Here is an 18,721-nt window from a genome sequence, read left to right on the forward strand (position 1 = left end):
CGCTGTCAAGTGTTTAAAAAATAAACTTTGTCCATTTTCAAATGTCTGTTTGTATTCTTTACTATTTTACAACCCTTAAAACTATAAGTATTCCGTTCCGTCCTGGTTTCCTCTATATTTTAGAAGCGTGTAGTACGTATATTTATATAGTACACCATTAAACAATTGCTAAAATTAGTAATATTTAATATTATAATTGACTATAAAAAATTACAGATAATTTTATTTTCTTTCTTATTTTTCTATTATAAATTTATGTCTTAGAAGTATTTCGATGAGTGTACATTTATCTAATTGGATTAAGATATTAGTTTACCCACAGTTTCACTTGAATGAGGACATAATGTTACTTGAAAAATAGTAATTGTCCTCTGTAGACCAATAACTATTCTTTTACTCTTAAATCTAATAAAGTATTATTTTTAGAAAGAAATCATCTTCTAGAAGAGATCCAATCTAGAATCCAGAATCCAGAATTCCAAAAAAAAAATAGTTTTAACTTAAAATTCTTAATGTAAAATTAAAATTAATGTCAAATAATTTCCAAAATATTTAATTTTCTAGAATTTAATTCACGAATTTTTACCGTAACGAAAAAATTCCAGTTGTAATCTATAAGTATCAATATTCTCTTTTGCAATATAATAAGTTACGCCGAAGGCAATCCTAAAATTAGGTACAGGAAGAATTACGATAACAGTAAACATCTTTTCAATTTCGAATAAAAATATTTCTTAAATATTCAAGATTTCCTCACGATTATTTAAAAAAATATATCCCTATTATAACGATAAGCTTATTTTTAACCAAATTCTCTTTTAATAATTAAGCTATTCTTATATAAATTAATTTAAATGATTAAAGTTGGCTCCAAAATCATTCCCCCCCCTCTCTCTCTTCTCTTTGTAATTGGTTCAACGTTAACATTAAATTTTTCTCTAAAAATGTATGATGTAGTTGAAAGTCTCATTGTATGTTTAAAGTATTGAACGAATTTAAATTTATTGTGATGATCGTTCTGATTTATTATTAAAGAAAATATGTAAATTTTGCTATTTATTAAGGTAAATAATAGTTAGGGAAAAAATTGATGAATGTAAGGATAAATTCGAACAGATATTGTGTATAAATAACTATAATCAATATCTCTACTCGATTTTACCTAAATCTTTATCAAATTTTTTCCGTAAATATCTTAATTTAAATATTTTCTAAGAGTTATTTTTAACGAAAAATAGTCTAGAAGCAGAAACAATGTACAAACTTTGGGGCTTAGCCGAAACTAAGATAAACCTGTGGCTAAGCCCCAAAATAAGAAAGGTCCTCTTGATTCCCAAAGAGCGAAAAAGAAAGTAAAAGAAGGTGAAGCAAACTATACAAGAAGGTGAAGCAAAGTATACAAGAAGAAGGTGAAGCAAACTATACAAGAAGGTGAAGCAAACTATACAAGAAGAAGGTGAAGCAAACTATACAAGAAGGTGAAGCAAACTATACAAGAAGAAGGTGAAGCAAACTATACAAGAAGGTGAAGCAAAGTATACAAGAAGAAGGTGAAGCAAACTATACAAGAAAGTGAAGCAAACTATACAAGAAGAAGGTGAAGCAAACTATACAAGAAGGTGAAGCAAACTATACAAGAAGAAGGTGAAGCAAACTATACAAGAAGGTGAAGCAAAGCTATACAAGAAGAAGGTGAAGCAAACTATACAAGAAAGGTGAAGCAAACTATACAAGAAGAAGGTGAAGCAAACTATACAAGAAGGTGAAGCAAACTATACAAGAAGAAGGTGAAGCAAACTATACAAGAAGGTGAAGCAAACTATACAAGAAGAAGGTGAAGCAAACTATACAAGAAGGTGAAGCAAACTATACAAGAAGAAGGTGAAGCAAACTATACAAGAAGGTGAAGCAAACTATACAAGAAGAAGGTGAAGCAAACTATACAAGAAGGTGAAGCAAACTATACAAGAAGAAGGTGAAGCAAACTATACAAGAAGGTGAAGCAAACTATACAAGAAGAAGGTGAAGCAAACTATACAAGAAGGTGAAGCAAACTATACAAGAAGAAGGTGAAGCAAACTATACAAGAAGAAGGTGAAGCAAACTATACAAGAAGGTGAAGCAAACTATACAAGAAGAAGGTGAAGCAAACTATACAAGAAGGTGAAGCAAACTATACAAGAAGAAGGTGAAGCAAACTATACAAGAAGGTGAAGCAAACTATACAAGAAGAAGGTGAAGCAAACTATACAAGAAGGTGAAGCAAACTATACAAGAAGAAGGTGAAGCAAACTATACAAGAAGGTGAAGCAAACTATACAAGAAGAAGGTGAAGCAAACTATACAAGAAGGTGAAGCAAACTATACAAGAAGAAGGTGAAGCAAACTATACAAGAAGGTGAAGCAAACTATACAAGAAGAAGGTGAAGCAAACTATACAAGAAGGTGAAGCAAACTATACAAGAAGAAGGTGAAGCAAACTATACAAGAAGGTGAAGCAAACTATACAAGAAGAAGGTGAAGCAAACTATACAAGAAGGTGAAGCAAACTATACAAGAAGAAGGTGAAGCAAACTATACAAGAAGGTGAAGCAAACTATACAAGAAGAAGGTGAAGCAAACTATACAAGAAGGTGAAGCAAACTATACAAGAAGAAGGTGAAGCAAACTATACAAGAAGGTGAAGCAAACTATACAAGAAGAAGGTGAAGCAAACTATACAAGAAGGTGAAGCAAACTATACAAGAAGAAGGTGAAGCAAACTATACAAGAAAGTGAAGCAAACTATACAAGAAGAAGGTGAAGCAAACTATACAAGAAGGTGAAGCAAACTATACAAGAAGAAGGTGAAGCAAACTATACAAGAAGGTGAAGCAAACTATACAAGAAGAAGGTGAAGCAAACTATACAAGAAGGTGAAGCAAACTATACAAGAAGAAGGTGAAGCAAACTATACAAGAAGGTGAAGCAAACTATACAAGAAGAAGGTGAAGCAAACTATACAAGAAGAGTGAAGCAAACTATACAAGAAGAAGGTGAAGCAAACTATACAAGAAGGTGAAGCAAACTATACAAGAAGAAGGTGAAGCAAACTATACAAGAAGAAGGTGAAGCAAACTATACAAGAAGGTGAAGCAAACTATACAAGAAGAAGGTGAAGCAAACTATACAAGAAGGTGAAGCAAACTATACAAGAAGAAGGTGAAGCAAACTATACAAGAAGGTGAAGCAAACTATACAAGAAGAAGGTGAAGCAAACTATACAAGAAGGTGAAGCAAACTATACAAGAAGAAGGTGAAGCAAACTATACAAGAAGGTGAAGCAAACTATACAAGAAGAAGGTGAAGCAAACTATACAAGAAGGTGAAGCAAACTATACAAGAAGAAGGTGAAGCAAACTATACAAGAAGGTGAAGCAAAGCTATACAAGAAGAAGGTGAAGCAAACTATACAAGAAGAAGGTGAAGCAAACTATACAAGAAGGTGAAGCAAACTATACAAGAAGAAGGTGAAGCAAACTATACAAGAAGGTGAAGCAAACTATACAAGAAGAAGGTGAAGCAAACTATACAAGAAGGTGAAGCAAACTATACAAGAAGAAGGTGAAGCAAACTATACAAGAAGGTGAAGCAAACTATACAAGAAGAAGGTGAAGCAAACTATACAAGAAGGTGAAGCAAACTATACAAGAAGAAGGTGAAGCAAACTATACAAGAAGGTGAAGCAAAGCTATACAAGAAGAAGGTGAAGCAAACTATACAAGAAGAAGGTGAAGCAAACTATACAAGAAGGTGAAGCAAAGTATACAAGAAGAAGGTGAAGCAAACTATACAAGAAGGTGAAGCAAACTATACAAGAAGAAGGTGAAGCAAACTATACAAGAAGAAGTGAAGCAAACTATACAAGAAGAAGGTGAAGCAAACTATACAAGAAGGTGAAGCAAACTATACAAGAAGAAGGTGAAGCAAACTATACAAGAAGGTGAAGCAAGCTATACAAGAAGAAGGTGAAGCAAACTATACAAGAAGAAGGTGAAGCAAACTATACAAGAAGGTGAAGCAAACTATACAAGAAGGTGAAGCAAAGTATACAAGAAGAAGGTGAAGCAAACTATACAAGAAGGTGAAGCAAACTATACAAGAAGGTGAAGCAAAGTATACAAGAAGAAGGTGAAGCAAACTATACAAGAAGGTGAAGCAAACTATACAAGAAGAAGGTGAAGCAAACTATACAAGAAGGTGAAGCAAAGCTATACAAGAAGAAGGTGAAGCAAACTATACAAGAAGGTGAAGCAAAGTATACAAGAAGCAGGTGAAGCAAATTATACAAGGTGAATTGCATAGTACATGACACTCTTAAAGTCGACAAACTACAATTTTACTATTGTCATTGTCATGATTCAAAAATACATTGAGTTTAACACTATAATAATGTGTAATAAATTTCAAAATCATAGAAAATCTAAAGTGGAATGTTTACATGATATTAGCTAACAATTTATCAAAGTGAAAATAGACAAATAATAATATTAAAAAAATACCATTAAAGGCAATAAACGGCGAAATTATTACCGTGAAAGCAATAAAATACTGTTATATTCATAAGATTTATTGTTGTCGTGCAATTATAAGTGATTTGATATAACGAAACGATAATCAAATTGTTATCACTTAATTTATCGATAATAAATTATTATTCTTCTGATTTAATTTCAATTATTCCTTTAATATTTAAGGAAATTTACGTTTAAAAATTCAATTTTTCTCCATTCATTATCATTAAAAACAATTTTTATTGTGATAAACTATTAATAAAAGTGTAAATTTTCAGTTTTCTTTTTCTGGGAAATAAAAAAATATTTTTACTTAAAATAAGCCTCGAGAAAAATAATTATGGATAAAAATATTCAAAATTTAAAAAATAATTACATTATTAAAATGTTATCCTCGGGCATTTATATCCATATTTATGAAGATAATAGACACGGATGAATGATTGCACCTTTAATAACAGTATAATATTTATACGGTAATATTTAAATATCCTTACCAGCAAGAGATATCGCCCAAAATTTAAAATTTAAAGGCTATCTACTATTATTATTTTTTTTTATATAAATTTAGAATTTTTTAATATAAAATTCGTGACAAAATCGATCGCTACTTAACAAATATTTTAAAACTATTTTAAAAGTTATTCATTAAATAATAAAATTATAAGAATTTAGGGCCTGAGAAAGGTTAGATAAGGGCTGAATCAGTCATAAATATGGTGCCTATTCTACCTAAACCATAAAAATATGGTTTAGGTAGAATTACGGACCCCTGTATATAGTGTTGACTTCAGATATTTTTTGAGGAGAAGTATTTTCTCATAAAAGATTGGTTTGTGGCCCCTTGTTGATGGGGCCCCAAAACTAATCTTTGGTTGGACTCCAGGCAATTACCCTTTATGTTCAAGAGACAATGCACCAGTAGTCATAACGGTCACTTCTAAATGAAACTTCTTCATGAACGTTTCTTTTTGAAATGCATACAAAATAACCTTCAAATAACGGCCATTTTTTAACGTTTTCGTCAGTGGTCGTTGTTCGCAGGTTTGGCTGTAGAGTACATTAGGTTTTCAGACTTCTCTGCCTACGGACCCTTCTAGCTCCTTTTATTCAGTACCTGTTAAGAGCTATCCTTTTTAAATTTATTTTAAACAGGATATTTAAATTTACATATGAAAAAAAAAATACGAATATTTATAAATATAATCCCTTAAGATTAAACTGTGTTTTCTTTCGCTAAATTTAACTCTTTCCTCATACCACAATCGATTAAAAATGTTATGAGATGTCTCTTTAAATTCTTTGTATGCATTTTTAAATAGAAGATAAAATCTGTACTCATTTAGGATGATTCACATTAGTATGACCCGATGGACAAGTGAATATGGTCTAAATCGAACCGGAATCATTGACCCATATTCAAAAATTCATCTGAAATCGAAACTTCTGTTGAGTAACGAATCGAAAGTTTTTAATGTTTAAAGCTTAATATATAATATAAATAGATAAATATTATTTTTAAATATAGTCTAATAAATCCCCGATTAATAAATATTTATTAAAACAGTAAAGAATAATATAAATATTCCTTTATTTTTGTTGACTATTAGTGCGAATAATAAGACTCAAACTGCATATATTTTGCCTGAAATTAGAACAAACATGCGGATTTTACGTAATAGAACGGTATTTACATACAAACAAAAGTAAAATAAGTTAATAAAGGCCTACATAAATAAATGTATTTATTATTTATTTTTAGGCTATAAGAATAATTTTTAAATATAGCCTAATTTTAATTATAAAAAAAAAAATACGTACTTTTATAAGGTTGTAATATATATTATATTTTAATATTTTATCGAAGAAATTAGGAAAACTTTCGAGCGTGAACAAACGAGATTACAAAATAATTTTTAAATTTACGGAAGAATTATTAAAATAATGATTATGTAAGCAGTTTTTATCACGTTGTACTACTAATTAGCTGTCATCTGAATAAGGAATAACCGTATAATTCAACTATGGTAAAAAAATTATTCATTAATAAATAAATAAAGCGCAAGTATACGTATAAGTAATGAATAAAAAATATGAAAATTTAATAAAATTAACACATTTTTATATAGATTTTTCTTTATAGAAGGGATAAATAAACAGGTATTGGAAATATTGCTTATGTTTCGCTTGATGTATGATGAGATTAATTTTTCTTACTGGAGTTTACTCATCAGAGAAAATAGAAACACATAAGAAACTCAATTACTTTTCCTGATCCGTGCTCTTGTTTCGCTTGATCAAGTCGAATCTGTATTCAATTAAGTACATACAATCGTATATAATCCGATTTGTGATGACATAATGTTGGCCCCGAAGGATTAAGCAAATTATTATTAGAACGTATTTTAAATTAATATAGAAAATTTTTGACTTAAATAAACAAATATTACGTTGAAACAGTTTTATATAAATAGAAAATTCTTTAATTTTAAGATATTTTTATAAGAATATATTTTAAAATGGTTAAAGGAATGACTTACAAAATAATCTATTGTAAAAGAAAAGTTTTGAGTGAAAATTTATTTATTTATTTATTTTTAAACTTTATGTTAAATAAATTTATGTAAAAATTATCTTTATTTGTTTATTTTATAAAATCTTTAATGCGGAAGAAAAATTGCATAAGGAATGTAAGGAAAATTTTTGCATAAGATGAGATATTTAAGACAAAAATCTTAAAATTCTAAAAATGTGGTCTAAGATTTTCGTATTAAAAATTTTTCTAAATATTGAATTTTAATAATATCTACTTAGAAAATAAGAAAATTTATTATTCTATATTTTTACAACATGAAATATATATACCAATGATTATGTGTACCCACAGAGAAGGGCAATTGCCTCTACTAAAAGAATTCTACAAATTATAATAGTGATTGAAAGGTATAATCTTCTTATACCCTCGACTATACGACTCTTTGTCTGTGTTTTTGTATTGATGGAATACTGCATTCTATAATTTACTTGTTTAAAAAAACCCAAAAATTAATTGATGTAATTATTTGTTTCCAGGCTTTGCCCCCCCCCCTGAAAAATTCTCTGCGGTTTGCCCATGCCAATGATCTATTTTATAAAGGAAATACAGTAAAAACTGTCTAAAACGGAACTTGAATAAAAAGGAAACATGCCTAAACGGGAAAATATATTCGGTTTGGCAGGTTTCTATTTACTGTATTCTGTAATTGTACTAGGTATGAACCAGGATTCAATAATTATAGATTCTAAACATCTCTTTACTGTGGTGTTTTCTCGAAATAATAAAGATTTTCAATATTATTAACATAAATTTTATTTCTGTATCATAAAATGGGGCTACATGTATTAAAATTACACTTATTTCGGGAAGACTTGACCCATGGTGAGATCGTCCAGCGTGAGTAAAGATGAGAAACGACCCATAAATCCATAATAAAACTAAAGGTTTCAGTTGGGTCGAACAATTCACATTTCAATGAATTCAGTTTAACTACAAATAAAATACCTTATATCATTAACAATGCGACCATTGTGCAAAATTTTACTATATCTTATACGTCAATGTTTTTCAGTAGTATGCAAATATTTATAATAACTTAATAGGATATAGGTGTAAATATAATATATAAAGTGATCAATTAACGTTAATTGTAATTTTACATAGGGAATTGAACTATGCTAACGAGGGGCAACATATTGAACTTACGTATTGTAATTTAATATCAATAAACCATTTATTACGTATATTAGCCGGATTTTATAAATAACCGGTATTGTGATATCAATTATTTTTAATTTATTATTTTATACAGTATATTTATTAAAGCTGTGTTGTGCAAATTTTGTAATAACATGATAAATTTACAAAAATTTTAAAATATTAAACCTTACTCTCCTTTCTCGTGGGTGAACAGTCTTGTGGGCTCCTCACCATTCAATTGTTCCCATTGTGTACCTGGTCGAATCCACATGGCATCTTAGTATCTGAAATGCAAAAAAAAAGGTCAAAAATAAAAGCCCAAAAAATTATAATAACCTGCGTAATGCAACTTTTCCTTATAAATTAGCCATAAACCTCTTACCAAATTGTTTTATTTTGTAATGATTTTAATGTAAATCATCATTTTCTACTATTTTTCCTCGTGTTTTACTCCTAAATTACAGCTTACATATCTATCCAGTCTTAATGTACATCATCAAAGATCTACATAGATCCAATTTTCTTATAAATGTTATCTAATCTTGTTTCAATATTATAATTTTTTGTATATATATATATGCTAATAAGACCTTATCAATAATTACTTACAATAAATATCGTTATTATATTATTTAAAAACATGCATAATTCTAAAGACATTTGTAATATTTTCATGCTCTTGTTGAGGTATTCTTAAATCACGTTTATTTATTAAGTGTTTAACTATAAAATTATAATTAAAAATATCCCTTTGTTAAACTCTAAAGCCTTTTTTTTATTATAATTTTATTATTATGAAGCGTTTATCTTATGTTTAAACTAAATTTTTATAAGGTTTCGATTAATATTTCAAACCTTTCCTTATAGTGAAATGGAAATCCCTTATTTGAGAATGGTTATGATTTTTGAAGTTGTTGAAGACCTTCAATTTTACTGACGACGGACCGTATCGTGTGACCGGGAAAGGAACCATGTCAAATATACTACACCCAATTTTCAATATCCAATTAGTATAAAGAATGAGAATGAAACAGAGCGCTAAATTTCGGGTATATATGAACATATATACTATAGACTATATATAAATATAAATATATATATATATAGGCCTACACTTTTTCTTATTGCATAACATCTACCAAATTAGCTGTTCTATGTCAATGCTTCGTATTGAATAGATTAAACCCACCATAATTCATCCCCGAATTTTAGCCTAAAGGGTTGTCGATATCTTTCACTTGCTATCAAATAAACTGTTTTGATAATATTAAAAAAAAATTCAGACAAATCACCTTCCGATAATTGATAAGTTAAAGATAACATTATGAAAAGAATTGCCACCTCTAATGAAAAAAACCCCTCTAAATTGAATCAAACATTGTTATATGTAATTAACCTTGAAGAATGGAAATGAAATCTTTTGACATTGTTTCATAAACAAGTTTTTTTTTAATCTTGAAAAGTAAAGAATGTATTGTTTTTAAATAATATAAAAAAACGTCTATAGAAATTTTGTGTGACTTTATTATCGAAACGCATAGCTTAACTTGAAAAGACAATTAATAATTAAATATCTAGTAACATGTTTCTTATGTCAATGATCTTTTATGTTAAGATTATTATATAATGTAATAATCATTCGCGTAAACATGTCGCTGCTTTGTTTTGATAGTGGCACAGCTATAAAAACTGATTTCGCATTGTTTTTTGCATAAATAAACTTCATAGGTAGAGTACTTTTATCGTGTAAAATGGCATATTTCTATCTTCCTCCATTGGATTCCCACTAGAGATCAAGTGTATGTTATTAAGTGGTATTCAAATGTTAGTCATTTAGAATTTTCGAATGCTTCCCTTGTAAAATTAACATCTTTTTTTTAAAAAAAAAAAATTATGCCACTATCAAAGCAGCGATGTATAAACAATGGCAATTTATAGGACTGAAAGAGAATAAACGATGACTGATTTTGTCTTTATTTTTTTATTAATATATATAAAAATATCATCTAAATTTATCTAGAAAAACTATTAATACTTGTTTATGACACTATTTAACAAAACTTTCACTTAAATTATTGAAATCTTTCATCAAAAACTATTAATCAACTTGTTAAATTATTATATCCTTATATAGAAATATAAAATTAATGTTTTAAGCCATTTATTTTCTAAAAATTAAGAGATTTCGAACAAATTTTTATTATTTTAACATATAATAAGAGTATGATTTATCATTTAAAAAACAAATACAATCAAACCTCTGAATAACGGCCACTGACGGAACATAAAAATATGGCCGTTCTACGAAGGTTATTTCAGAACATTTTAACATAATCACAGTATCAATATTTATTTAATATAAAAAACAAAGTATTATATCAGATATTTTATATAATATAAATCAGTTAAAATTTAAAAATAAATAAATAAATAAACGATTTAAAAAGGAGAACATAACAAAATATTTATTTTATAAATTATATCTAGCCTAAATTTTATGGTATAATTTTTAAATAATTTTACAAATATTCCGGTAATTTTTTGTTTAATTTAAGTATTCAGTAAACAAAATATAATTAAGATATTCAATTGTAATGTTTAATAATATTTAAGTAAAATATATCAACAAATTAGATTAGTATTATAGAAAAAATTTAAATGACACTGATTATAATAATACTTTGTTTATAAAAATAATGTTAATAAAATACCATAATCATCAGAATTATTTAAACTTTTCTATAACACTAATTTATTTGTTGACGTATTTTATAAACTTAAATATTTTTTAACATTATAAATGTATTTTTAAGACACTATATTAGTAACTTCGGTTCTTTGAACTTCATATAAAGACATAATTTATATTTATCCAACTACATTTAGACTCAGTTTAAAATACTATTTAGTATTTAAAAGTGTTTCTGTGAGAGAATTATGCATTAAAATTACATTATACTTTAAATAAATTGTCCAGGTTGGATAAATAAGAATTATGTCTTTGTTTAAGTTCAAAGTCACCACCTCCTCAAAATATATTCTTGTATAATAAAACAATAAAGCTATATAAGCATTAATAAAAGAATGTATAACAACAAAAGCCATAAAATTTAAATAAATAACAATAATTTAATGTTCTATATTGTGAGAACTTTTAATTTTATATTATAATCTGCACAATTGTAGCAATAAGGAATCCTTCATTACGTAATAACGTATATTAAGATAGGAAATGAAATTTGTTAATAAAAGTAAAAATATATATAACATGGAAAACAGTTTTAGTTACATCTATTGTTCTTGTCTGTTACAGAAAAAAAAACGATTACTGGAACAATTATTGAAGTTCCGGATTTACTAAATTTATCTGTTAACAATACATTAAAATGAATTATAAGAAAAGTTGATTAAAATATAAATTAATAAAAATTGAATAAGTCTGTCACAAGTTGGTACCTTATCTGTACAATCTAATAATGATGACTATAGTTATATAGAAGTCCAATTTTGAAAATTTGCGTGTGATTGTCACGTCACGTGTTTGCAGTGTAACGCCCAAGGGAATAACAGAAAGAAATTAAATAGAACAAAAAATACGATCTTGGTCTCGCTCTGTCGATAAAACGTAACTATACTCATAACTCGGAATAAAGAGTAAAATAGGAAAGAGAAAGCCTTCTAGCTATTGTTTTCGTAATATCTTATGACGTAGTTTTAGGTGGAGTTATTTATTTGCGTCTTTAGTATATAAGGAACTAGTTGAAATTCATTGAACAGAAGTTACTTGACTAAAGAACTGTGAATATTATAGGCACAAAAAATATGGCTTTAACTAAATTGCTTCTGGTAAGATTAGTTAGAAATACTTTCAATTTGATATTTTCTTTTAAAGATTTAAAACTATTGTCTATATGTGTACTTTCAGATAAGGATGGTTATTGGTATTCTGATTTCTTGTAATGTATTAGCTGAGGTTGCAGAGAAAGAGTCTGTTGCAGAATCGAAAATTTCAGAAACTAAGAAAGAAGATAGGGATTCTGCAGAAAGTGGACAGGAAGGTGTCGTTGGTGGATTTGGTGGAGGTGCTGGTCATGGCCATGCTCCCGCGTTATTGCTTGGCGGACACGAAACCGATTTTTACAAAGGAGCTCTGGGAGCTCTGGGATATGGAGCTCAGAAAGGAGGAGAATTTGGAGAGCAGAAAGAATATATAACGATAGGTCATCATGGACATAAGGGTGCAGCTGGAGGTGGTAGTTTTGGTGAAGCAGCTGGTGGTCATTTACATCAGGGCTATAGCGGCAATCATAAGGGAGGTGTGGTTTTAGATACTCATGCATCACTAGGCGATCTGAAAAACTATGGGGTTCCCGGTGGGAGTGATAAGGTAGGTGTAATTTCAGGGGGTCATGGTGATCATCTTGGTGGCCATAAAGATGGATTGGCTGCTGAAAGTTTTGCAGGTCTAGATGGTCATAAAGGTGAACTGGCTTCTGCTAGTCTTGCAGGTTTAGGTCATCTTGGAGGAATAAGTCATGGTATTCATAAAGGAGCAGGGCTTGGGGGTGGATATGGTGGCCTAGGAGGACATAAAGGAGGTTACGGATTATTGGGTATACATGGTGGTGGAAAAGGTGGTTATGGAAGTATTGGAGCAGGTCATTATGGAAAAATAGGAGGGGGACATATTGGTGGCTTAGGCGGAAATATACATGGTATTCATAGTATTGGTGGTTATGGTGGAAAAGGACATGCTGCCGCTTCAATTGGAGGAATTCATGGCTTAGCTGGGTACGGAGGAAAGGGACACAGTGTGCATGGTCTTGCAGGTCATGGTGCGCACGGTCTCGCAGGCCATGGTGCGCATGGTCTCGCGGGCCATGGTGCGCATGGTCTTGCTAGTCATGGTGCACATGGTCTTGCTAGTCACGGTGCACATGGTCTTGCAGGTCATGGTGTGCACAGTCTTGCAGGCCATGGTGCGCACGGTCTCGCGGGCCATGGTGCGCATGGTCTTGCTAGTCATGGCGCACATGGTCTTGCTAGTCATGGCGCACATGGTCTTGCAGGTCATGGTGTGCACGGTCTTGCAGGCCATGGTGCGCACGGTCTCGCAGGCCATGGCGCACATGGTCTTGCTAGTCATGGTATCTATGGTATTGCAAGTATCGGTGGCAAGGGACATGGAATTGCAGGTATCGGTGCTAAAGGACTTGGTGGACATAAAATTGCTGGTTACGGTGGAAAGGGTCTTGGATTAGGTGGATTGGGTAAGATTGCTGGTCACGGAAAAAAGAAGAAACTTGGTGGATTTGTTTCTCACGGAGGTGGTCATCATTATGGAGGACATAAGAAAGGTTTTTCGGGACATAGTGCTCATGGTGGAGGTCATAAACAAAGTAAAGTAAATTACGGACTAGGACATCAAGGTGGCAAAAAACATCATTACGATAAAGGTGGTGTGTATTTTGATAAATACGGAAAAAATCTTCATGGATTGGCAGGCGGCGGAGAATATAAAGGAGGTAAATTTGGCTCGGAAAAATTTGGCGGAACCGGTAAAACAGGCGCACTTGCTGGAGGAAAATATTTTAAGGATAAGGGACACAAGAGTCGCGGTTTTAAAAATGTATATCACAAGGAAGAATACGGCGATCATAAATCGTATCACGATGATTTTCAAGATACCGATTACAAGAAAAAGCATCTTGGTAAGCTTGAATATTTTGATCATAATGGAGGAAAATTCCACAAAGCTCATGGTGGCAAAGAATTTCATGACGCTAAAAAACACGGCGATGATTATCACAAATTTGGTAAAGGAGGATACGATACCCATCACGGAGGCGACTATAAAAAAGGAAACAAATATTTCGATGCCGGAAACGCATATAAACACCACGAAGGAGCTCACAAACACTTGGGTTATGAAGGAGGAAGCAAAGGTTTCCATAAAGGATATGCTGGTAAAGCTATTGGGCATGGACATGGTTATATTCCATTTCATCATCATGGCTAGAGTTAAAAGCGGAAAAAAGTGATTATGTTAACGGTTATTAATTTAAATGGCGAATCCTTCATAATGTACATACGATACTTGCCAAGACAAGTAATTCTTTTATACGGTATTTATTCTTTGTGATGTATTCTTGATTAGGATATCGCTTTATAAATATATTTGTTGTATCTTTTGCTGTAAATTTTTGCTAATTTATAAATATTTGCCATGTTTACAATTATATGTGAATTTTCTCATGTTTTAATAAAAGTGTATTAATATTTATGCAAAATTAGTCTCATTTTTTCGTAAGATATTTTCATATATTCATTTCAAACGTACTTAAACATTTTTCAAAAAAATATTTTACATTCAAAAATGTTACAAGCTTTATAAACACAAAAGAAATTTCATTCTTTCTGCATATATTAAATATAAACTTTCAGGAAATTGTTAAATCTAAATATAAACGTAAGTAAACCATAGAAAATGATATGTATATTTTATTTAGATTATTTACTTCTTATCAACAGAATAATTTTTAAAGATAAGTAAAGGAAACCGGAAATTTCCGGTTTTATTCCACTTTAATCTACAATTAAAAAAAGTTTGAGGCTATACATTTTAATGTATTCAAGTCAGGAAAATAACTTTGCATCTTCTTATTCTTAATATTTATCAAGGAAAAGACATAGAAATATACTAAATTATTATTAATACTTTTATAAAGTTATGTTTAATTTATTGAGAAAATTAACGTAGATTATTCAATTAGATTTAACATTTAATTTTCAAAGGGTTTTATGTAATAATTAATTTTTAAAAACTATATGTTTATACTTTTCCTAACCCACAAGAAAAGGTATAAATTTCTACAATTTTAATAATATAAATAGAATATTTTTTAAATAAATAAACTATTTATTTATTTATACATTTATTGTATTTATATAAGGCCTACATAGTGTATAATTAAACGAAAATTTCTTTTTATTTGTGTTCGTAATGTTTAGTGTTGTGCCCATAAACGAAATGTCAAACCGAAATCGATATATCGAAGGAATCTCGGTATCAATATCAAAATTTTAGTTTATCACAGCCCTAAATAATCGAAATTTATTTCAAGTACTACAAATAGTTTATTGAATATTCTAGTATTTTACAAAATATAAATTTACAGGAGATTAAATATAAACGGTTAGATGGATGAGGCAACTAAGGCATCAACTGATTTGGAGAATTCGGGATCTAATCGGGGCGAAATTTTTCGAGAGTGAATGTGTCAGGGCCCGTAGCTCCCTATTATGGGCTTGGCCGAACCCACATGGGCATGGAAAAAATGCCATTTTATAGCTTTTAGTGCCCATAGGGCAGAAAAGACAAAAATGGGGAAATAATACTAGAGTAAACATAATTTGATAAAATACTTTATCTATGTATTTATTTAAAAGTGGAATCCTGAAGGGCCGTTGAATACTACCCCAATGATTTAACGTGAATGTGTATATTAACAATAATTAAAACTATGGAAAGATCTTGTTGCTAAAGCTTCTGTGCCCTCTATCTCTTTTTATAAGGCAATGCTCTCGATTTATCACATTTCTTCACCCCTTTACACAATTGAAATTACACAAATTGATTTTGTAGATTTTATATAAATGATTTTATTGAAAATATTTTGAACAGGAACATTGTAAAAGTCCGGGTTTCAAGGTTGTAGTGCCTGCTTCCCACCCTTCTCGTCGTCCCTAAGTATAAAAAATTTTATATGTTAACAACGCAAAATTGAAATTATATTTTTAATAACCTTAAAGTTGTATATCTATATAAATTTATAAAATATCTATCGCTTTATTTATCTGTAAACAATAAAACTTATATATCGCCAGTCACTTACCAATATAATGGAAAGCTCTATTTATATTTTAAATATAGAAATAAATTTAGTTTAAAGAATAAATCGCATTTAAACAATAAACAATAAAAAAAAATAATAAAATTCCCTTTATTTATTAAAAATAACTCTATAACCGTATAAAATTTTGAATGCTTCAGCTTATGAACATTAACATCAGATAAAGTTAAGATGCGATTTATATATAGGCATTGGTTGCATTTAACGATAACGTTACAGTATACTGAACAGATATATATTGAGATAAAATTAAAATAATGTTTTAAAAATTTTATTTATTATAAATCGAAAATTTTATAGATTAAAATTTGGTAAACTATAAAAAGTTTACTTTAAAAATAGAAATGTCTCAGGTAAATTCTTAAGTTATTTATAAAATTACAATTTATAATAGATCTTATACAAGTGGTCACTTGTATAAGATCTATTGTACTTTTTAAATGAAGTAATGCCTATTGTTGATCTTTAGCAATTCTTGTACATTTTTATTTTTATTTTATTGAGTAAATTTATGAGAAATGTTTATGTTTTTTTCTATTGTATCTACGTTTTATAATAATACATCATTCTTTTCTACAGTACATTAGCTGCTGAGGTAATTACATTTCTTTTAAATAGTAAAACCTGTTTTTGAAACATGTAATACTATAAATTTTATATATTAAATTAGAAATATCGATATTTTTAGTTTACAATTATAAGTAAATAAAGCAAATTTAATTATTATTATTTTTTTTTCTTATATAAAAATCTCACTTTAACATTTTACAGGATAAGAGAAAGTGAAGGAAGTCAGCTTTAATTTTTTTATAAAATAGCAAAGAATTTACATATTTTTTTCACGTTAATTCAATTAAATTACAAACTTTTTCCTGTATAATATTAAAAATAATAACCGTGATTTATTCAATATTAAAATAAAAAAAAAACTGACAATTACTGATTATTATTCAAAAATATATTATGTTAAAATATATAAAATTAACTTATCTTTAAATAAATACATAGAATAAAATAATAAACTAATTCGATATAATTTAAAGTTTAACTTTTGAGATTCACCAAATAAGGCAATATTTTTATCTTAAAGATAAAAATTAACCTTTATTGAAGCGTGAAATGGTTGCTGCTCAGTAATTTATACGGTAAAATATACAAATAACTTATAAAATTCGTAGATGGTTTGATGAGATAATAACAATAGTAAGATATCCTTCCTACAGGAAATATAGTGGAAAGATTATCAGATTTTTGATTAAAAAAATATATATATAATAATAATAAAAATAACTGTATAAATTGAAACAAAGTTTCCAAAATAAATATGTCAAGTTTTTAATTTTTTTAACTATAAAATATAGGAAAAAGTAGAGAAAGAATTTAAGCATTAAGTTAAATATTATATTTGGAAATAGTAACCTTTTTAAGATTTCCTGAATGATAAATAAAGAAAATTACAATAATCAGAGGAAAGTATTCTCCAAAATACCATCTATCAATATATTTGAACTTTTTATTATAATATTTTAGGTTCTTGATACTGTTAAATGGGACATTACTGAAATATTTCTGCTTTTGTTTTGTTTGCTGTTAAGAGATAAACAGATGTTCAATAGCTATTTTGAAAGGGGAATAAATACAGTACTTGTATTTAATGATCGTCATGGGATAAAATTCTGAGTTAAGAACACAATTAAGGAATGACGTGAATGATGTAAGATATAAAGATTTCTGTTTGTGCTTTCTAAAAGAGAAAAAAATATATACTATAAAAATAAAGAATATATTCCCTATAAATAGACTATTTTATATATTAAATTTATAAAATAATTTACTTCAATTTTTTTTCTTCTTTCGGCACTAAAAAGGCCTTTTTTCAGGCCTATTGCAGGTTTGGCCATGCCAGGACCACAATGGAGCGGTTGAGTGATTAAGAACAGGGCCCAAATAGCCAGGACAAATAACCACCGAAAAATTCCTGGTGTCTTCGACCCTCCACGAGCGATAGGTTGACGCCTCTTCCATCCGGCCGATAATACGTCAAAGTTAAAAAAAATAACAATTATAACTCGATCTAAAAAGAAATTTCATAATTTTAAATTATTTAGAAAAATGTCGACATTAATTAATTTATATAATAATTGACCGTGTCTCTTTCACGGACAATTATCCTCGTTTAGAGTTCTCGTGTTCTATAGTGTTAGAGCTTTTTCCTTTACTAATGACAAGTGGGAATCGTTAATAATTATAAAAATTCGAATAAATTACATTAAATTAGACGATATGCCAATTTTAAATCAGGTAAATGATTGTGATTTTAATAGCAGATGATGGGAACTGAATGTGTTCCAGGCCAATAATTCTAATAAGTCACCAAATCTTTCATTCGCGTCACCTACTTACTTCTAATGAAAATAATGTCTTCAAAAATGTTTCCAAAAAGAATATAGACTAATCTATTATTAGAAAACGATCTTAAAGATCTTTAAAAATTAATGGTATATCTGATATGCTTTTGA

General features: G+C 29.0%; 1 protein-coding gene across 1 annotated transcript; it reads left to right on the forward strand.

Annotated features, from left to right (window-relative positions):
* The first annotated feature begins 12,220 nt into the window (after window positions 1–12,220).
* On the forward strand, window positions 12,221–14,308 carry LOC136988647 (uncharacterized). Its single transcript, XM_067286556.1, has one exon. It carries the CDS (start codon window positions 12,221–12,223, stop codon window positions 14,306–14,308), a length of 2,088 nt encoding a protein of 695 aa, XP_067142657.1.
* Window positions 14,309–18,721: the final 4,413 nt, after the last annotated feature.

This window comes from Centruroides vittatus, unplaced genomic scaffold, assembly GCF_030686945.1.
Source record: "Centruroides vittatus isolate TY-2023 unplaced genomic scaffold, ASM3068694v2 scaffold_373, whole genome shotgun sequence".
Taxonomy (NCBI): domain Eukaryota; kingdom Metazoa; phylum Arthropoda; class Arachnida; order Scorpiones; family Buthidae; genus Centruroides; species Centruroides vittatus.

Coding starts and splice junctions, on each gene's coding strand:
- LOC136988647 (XM_067286556.1), top strand. CDS start 12,221: ATGGTTATTGGTATTCTGATTTCTTGTAATGTATTAGCTGAGGTTGCA.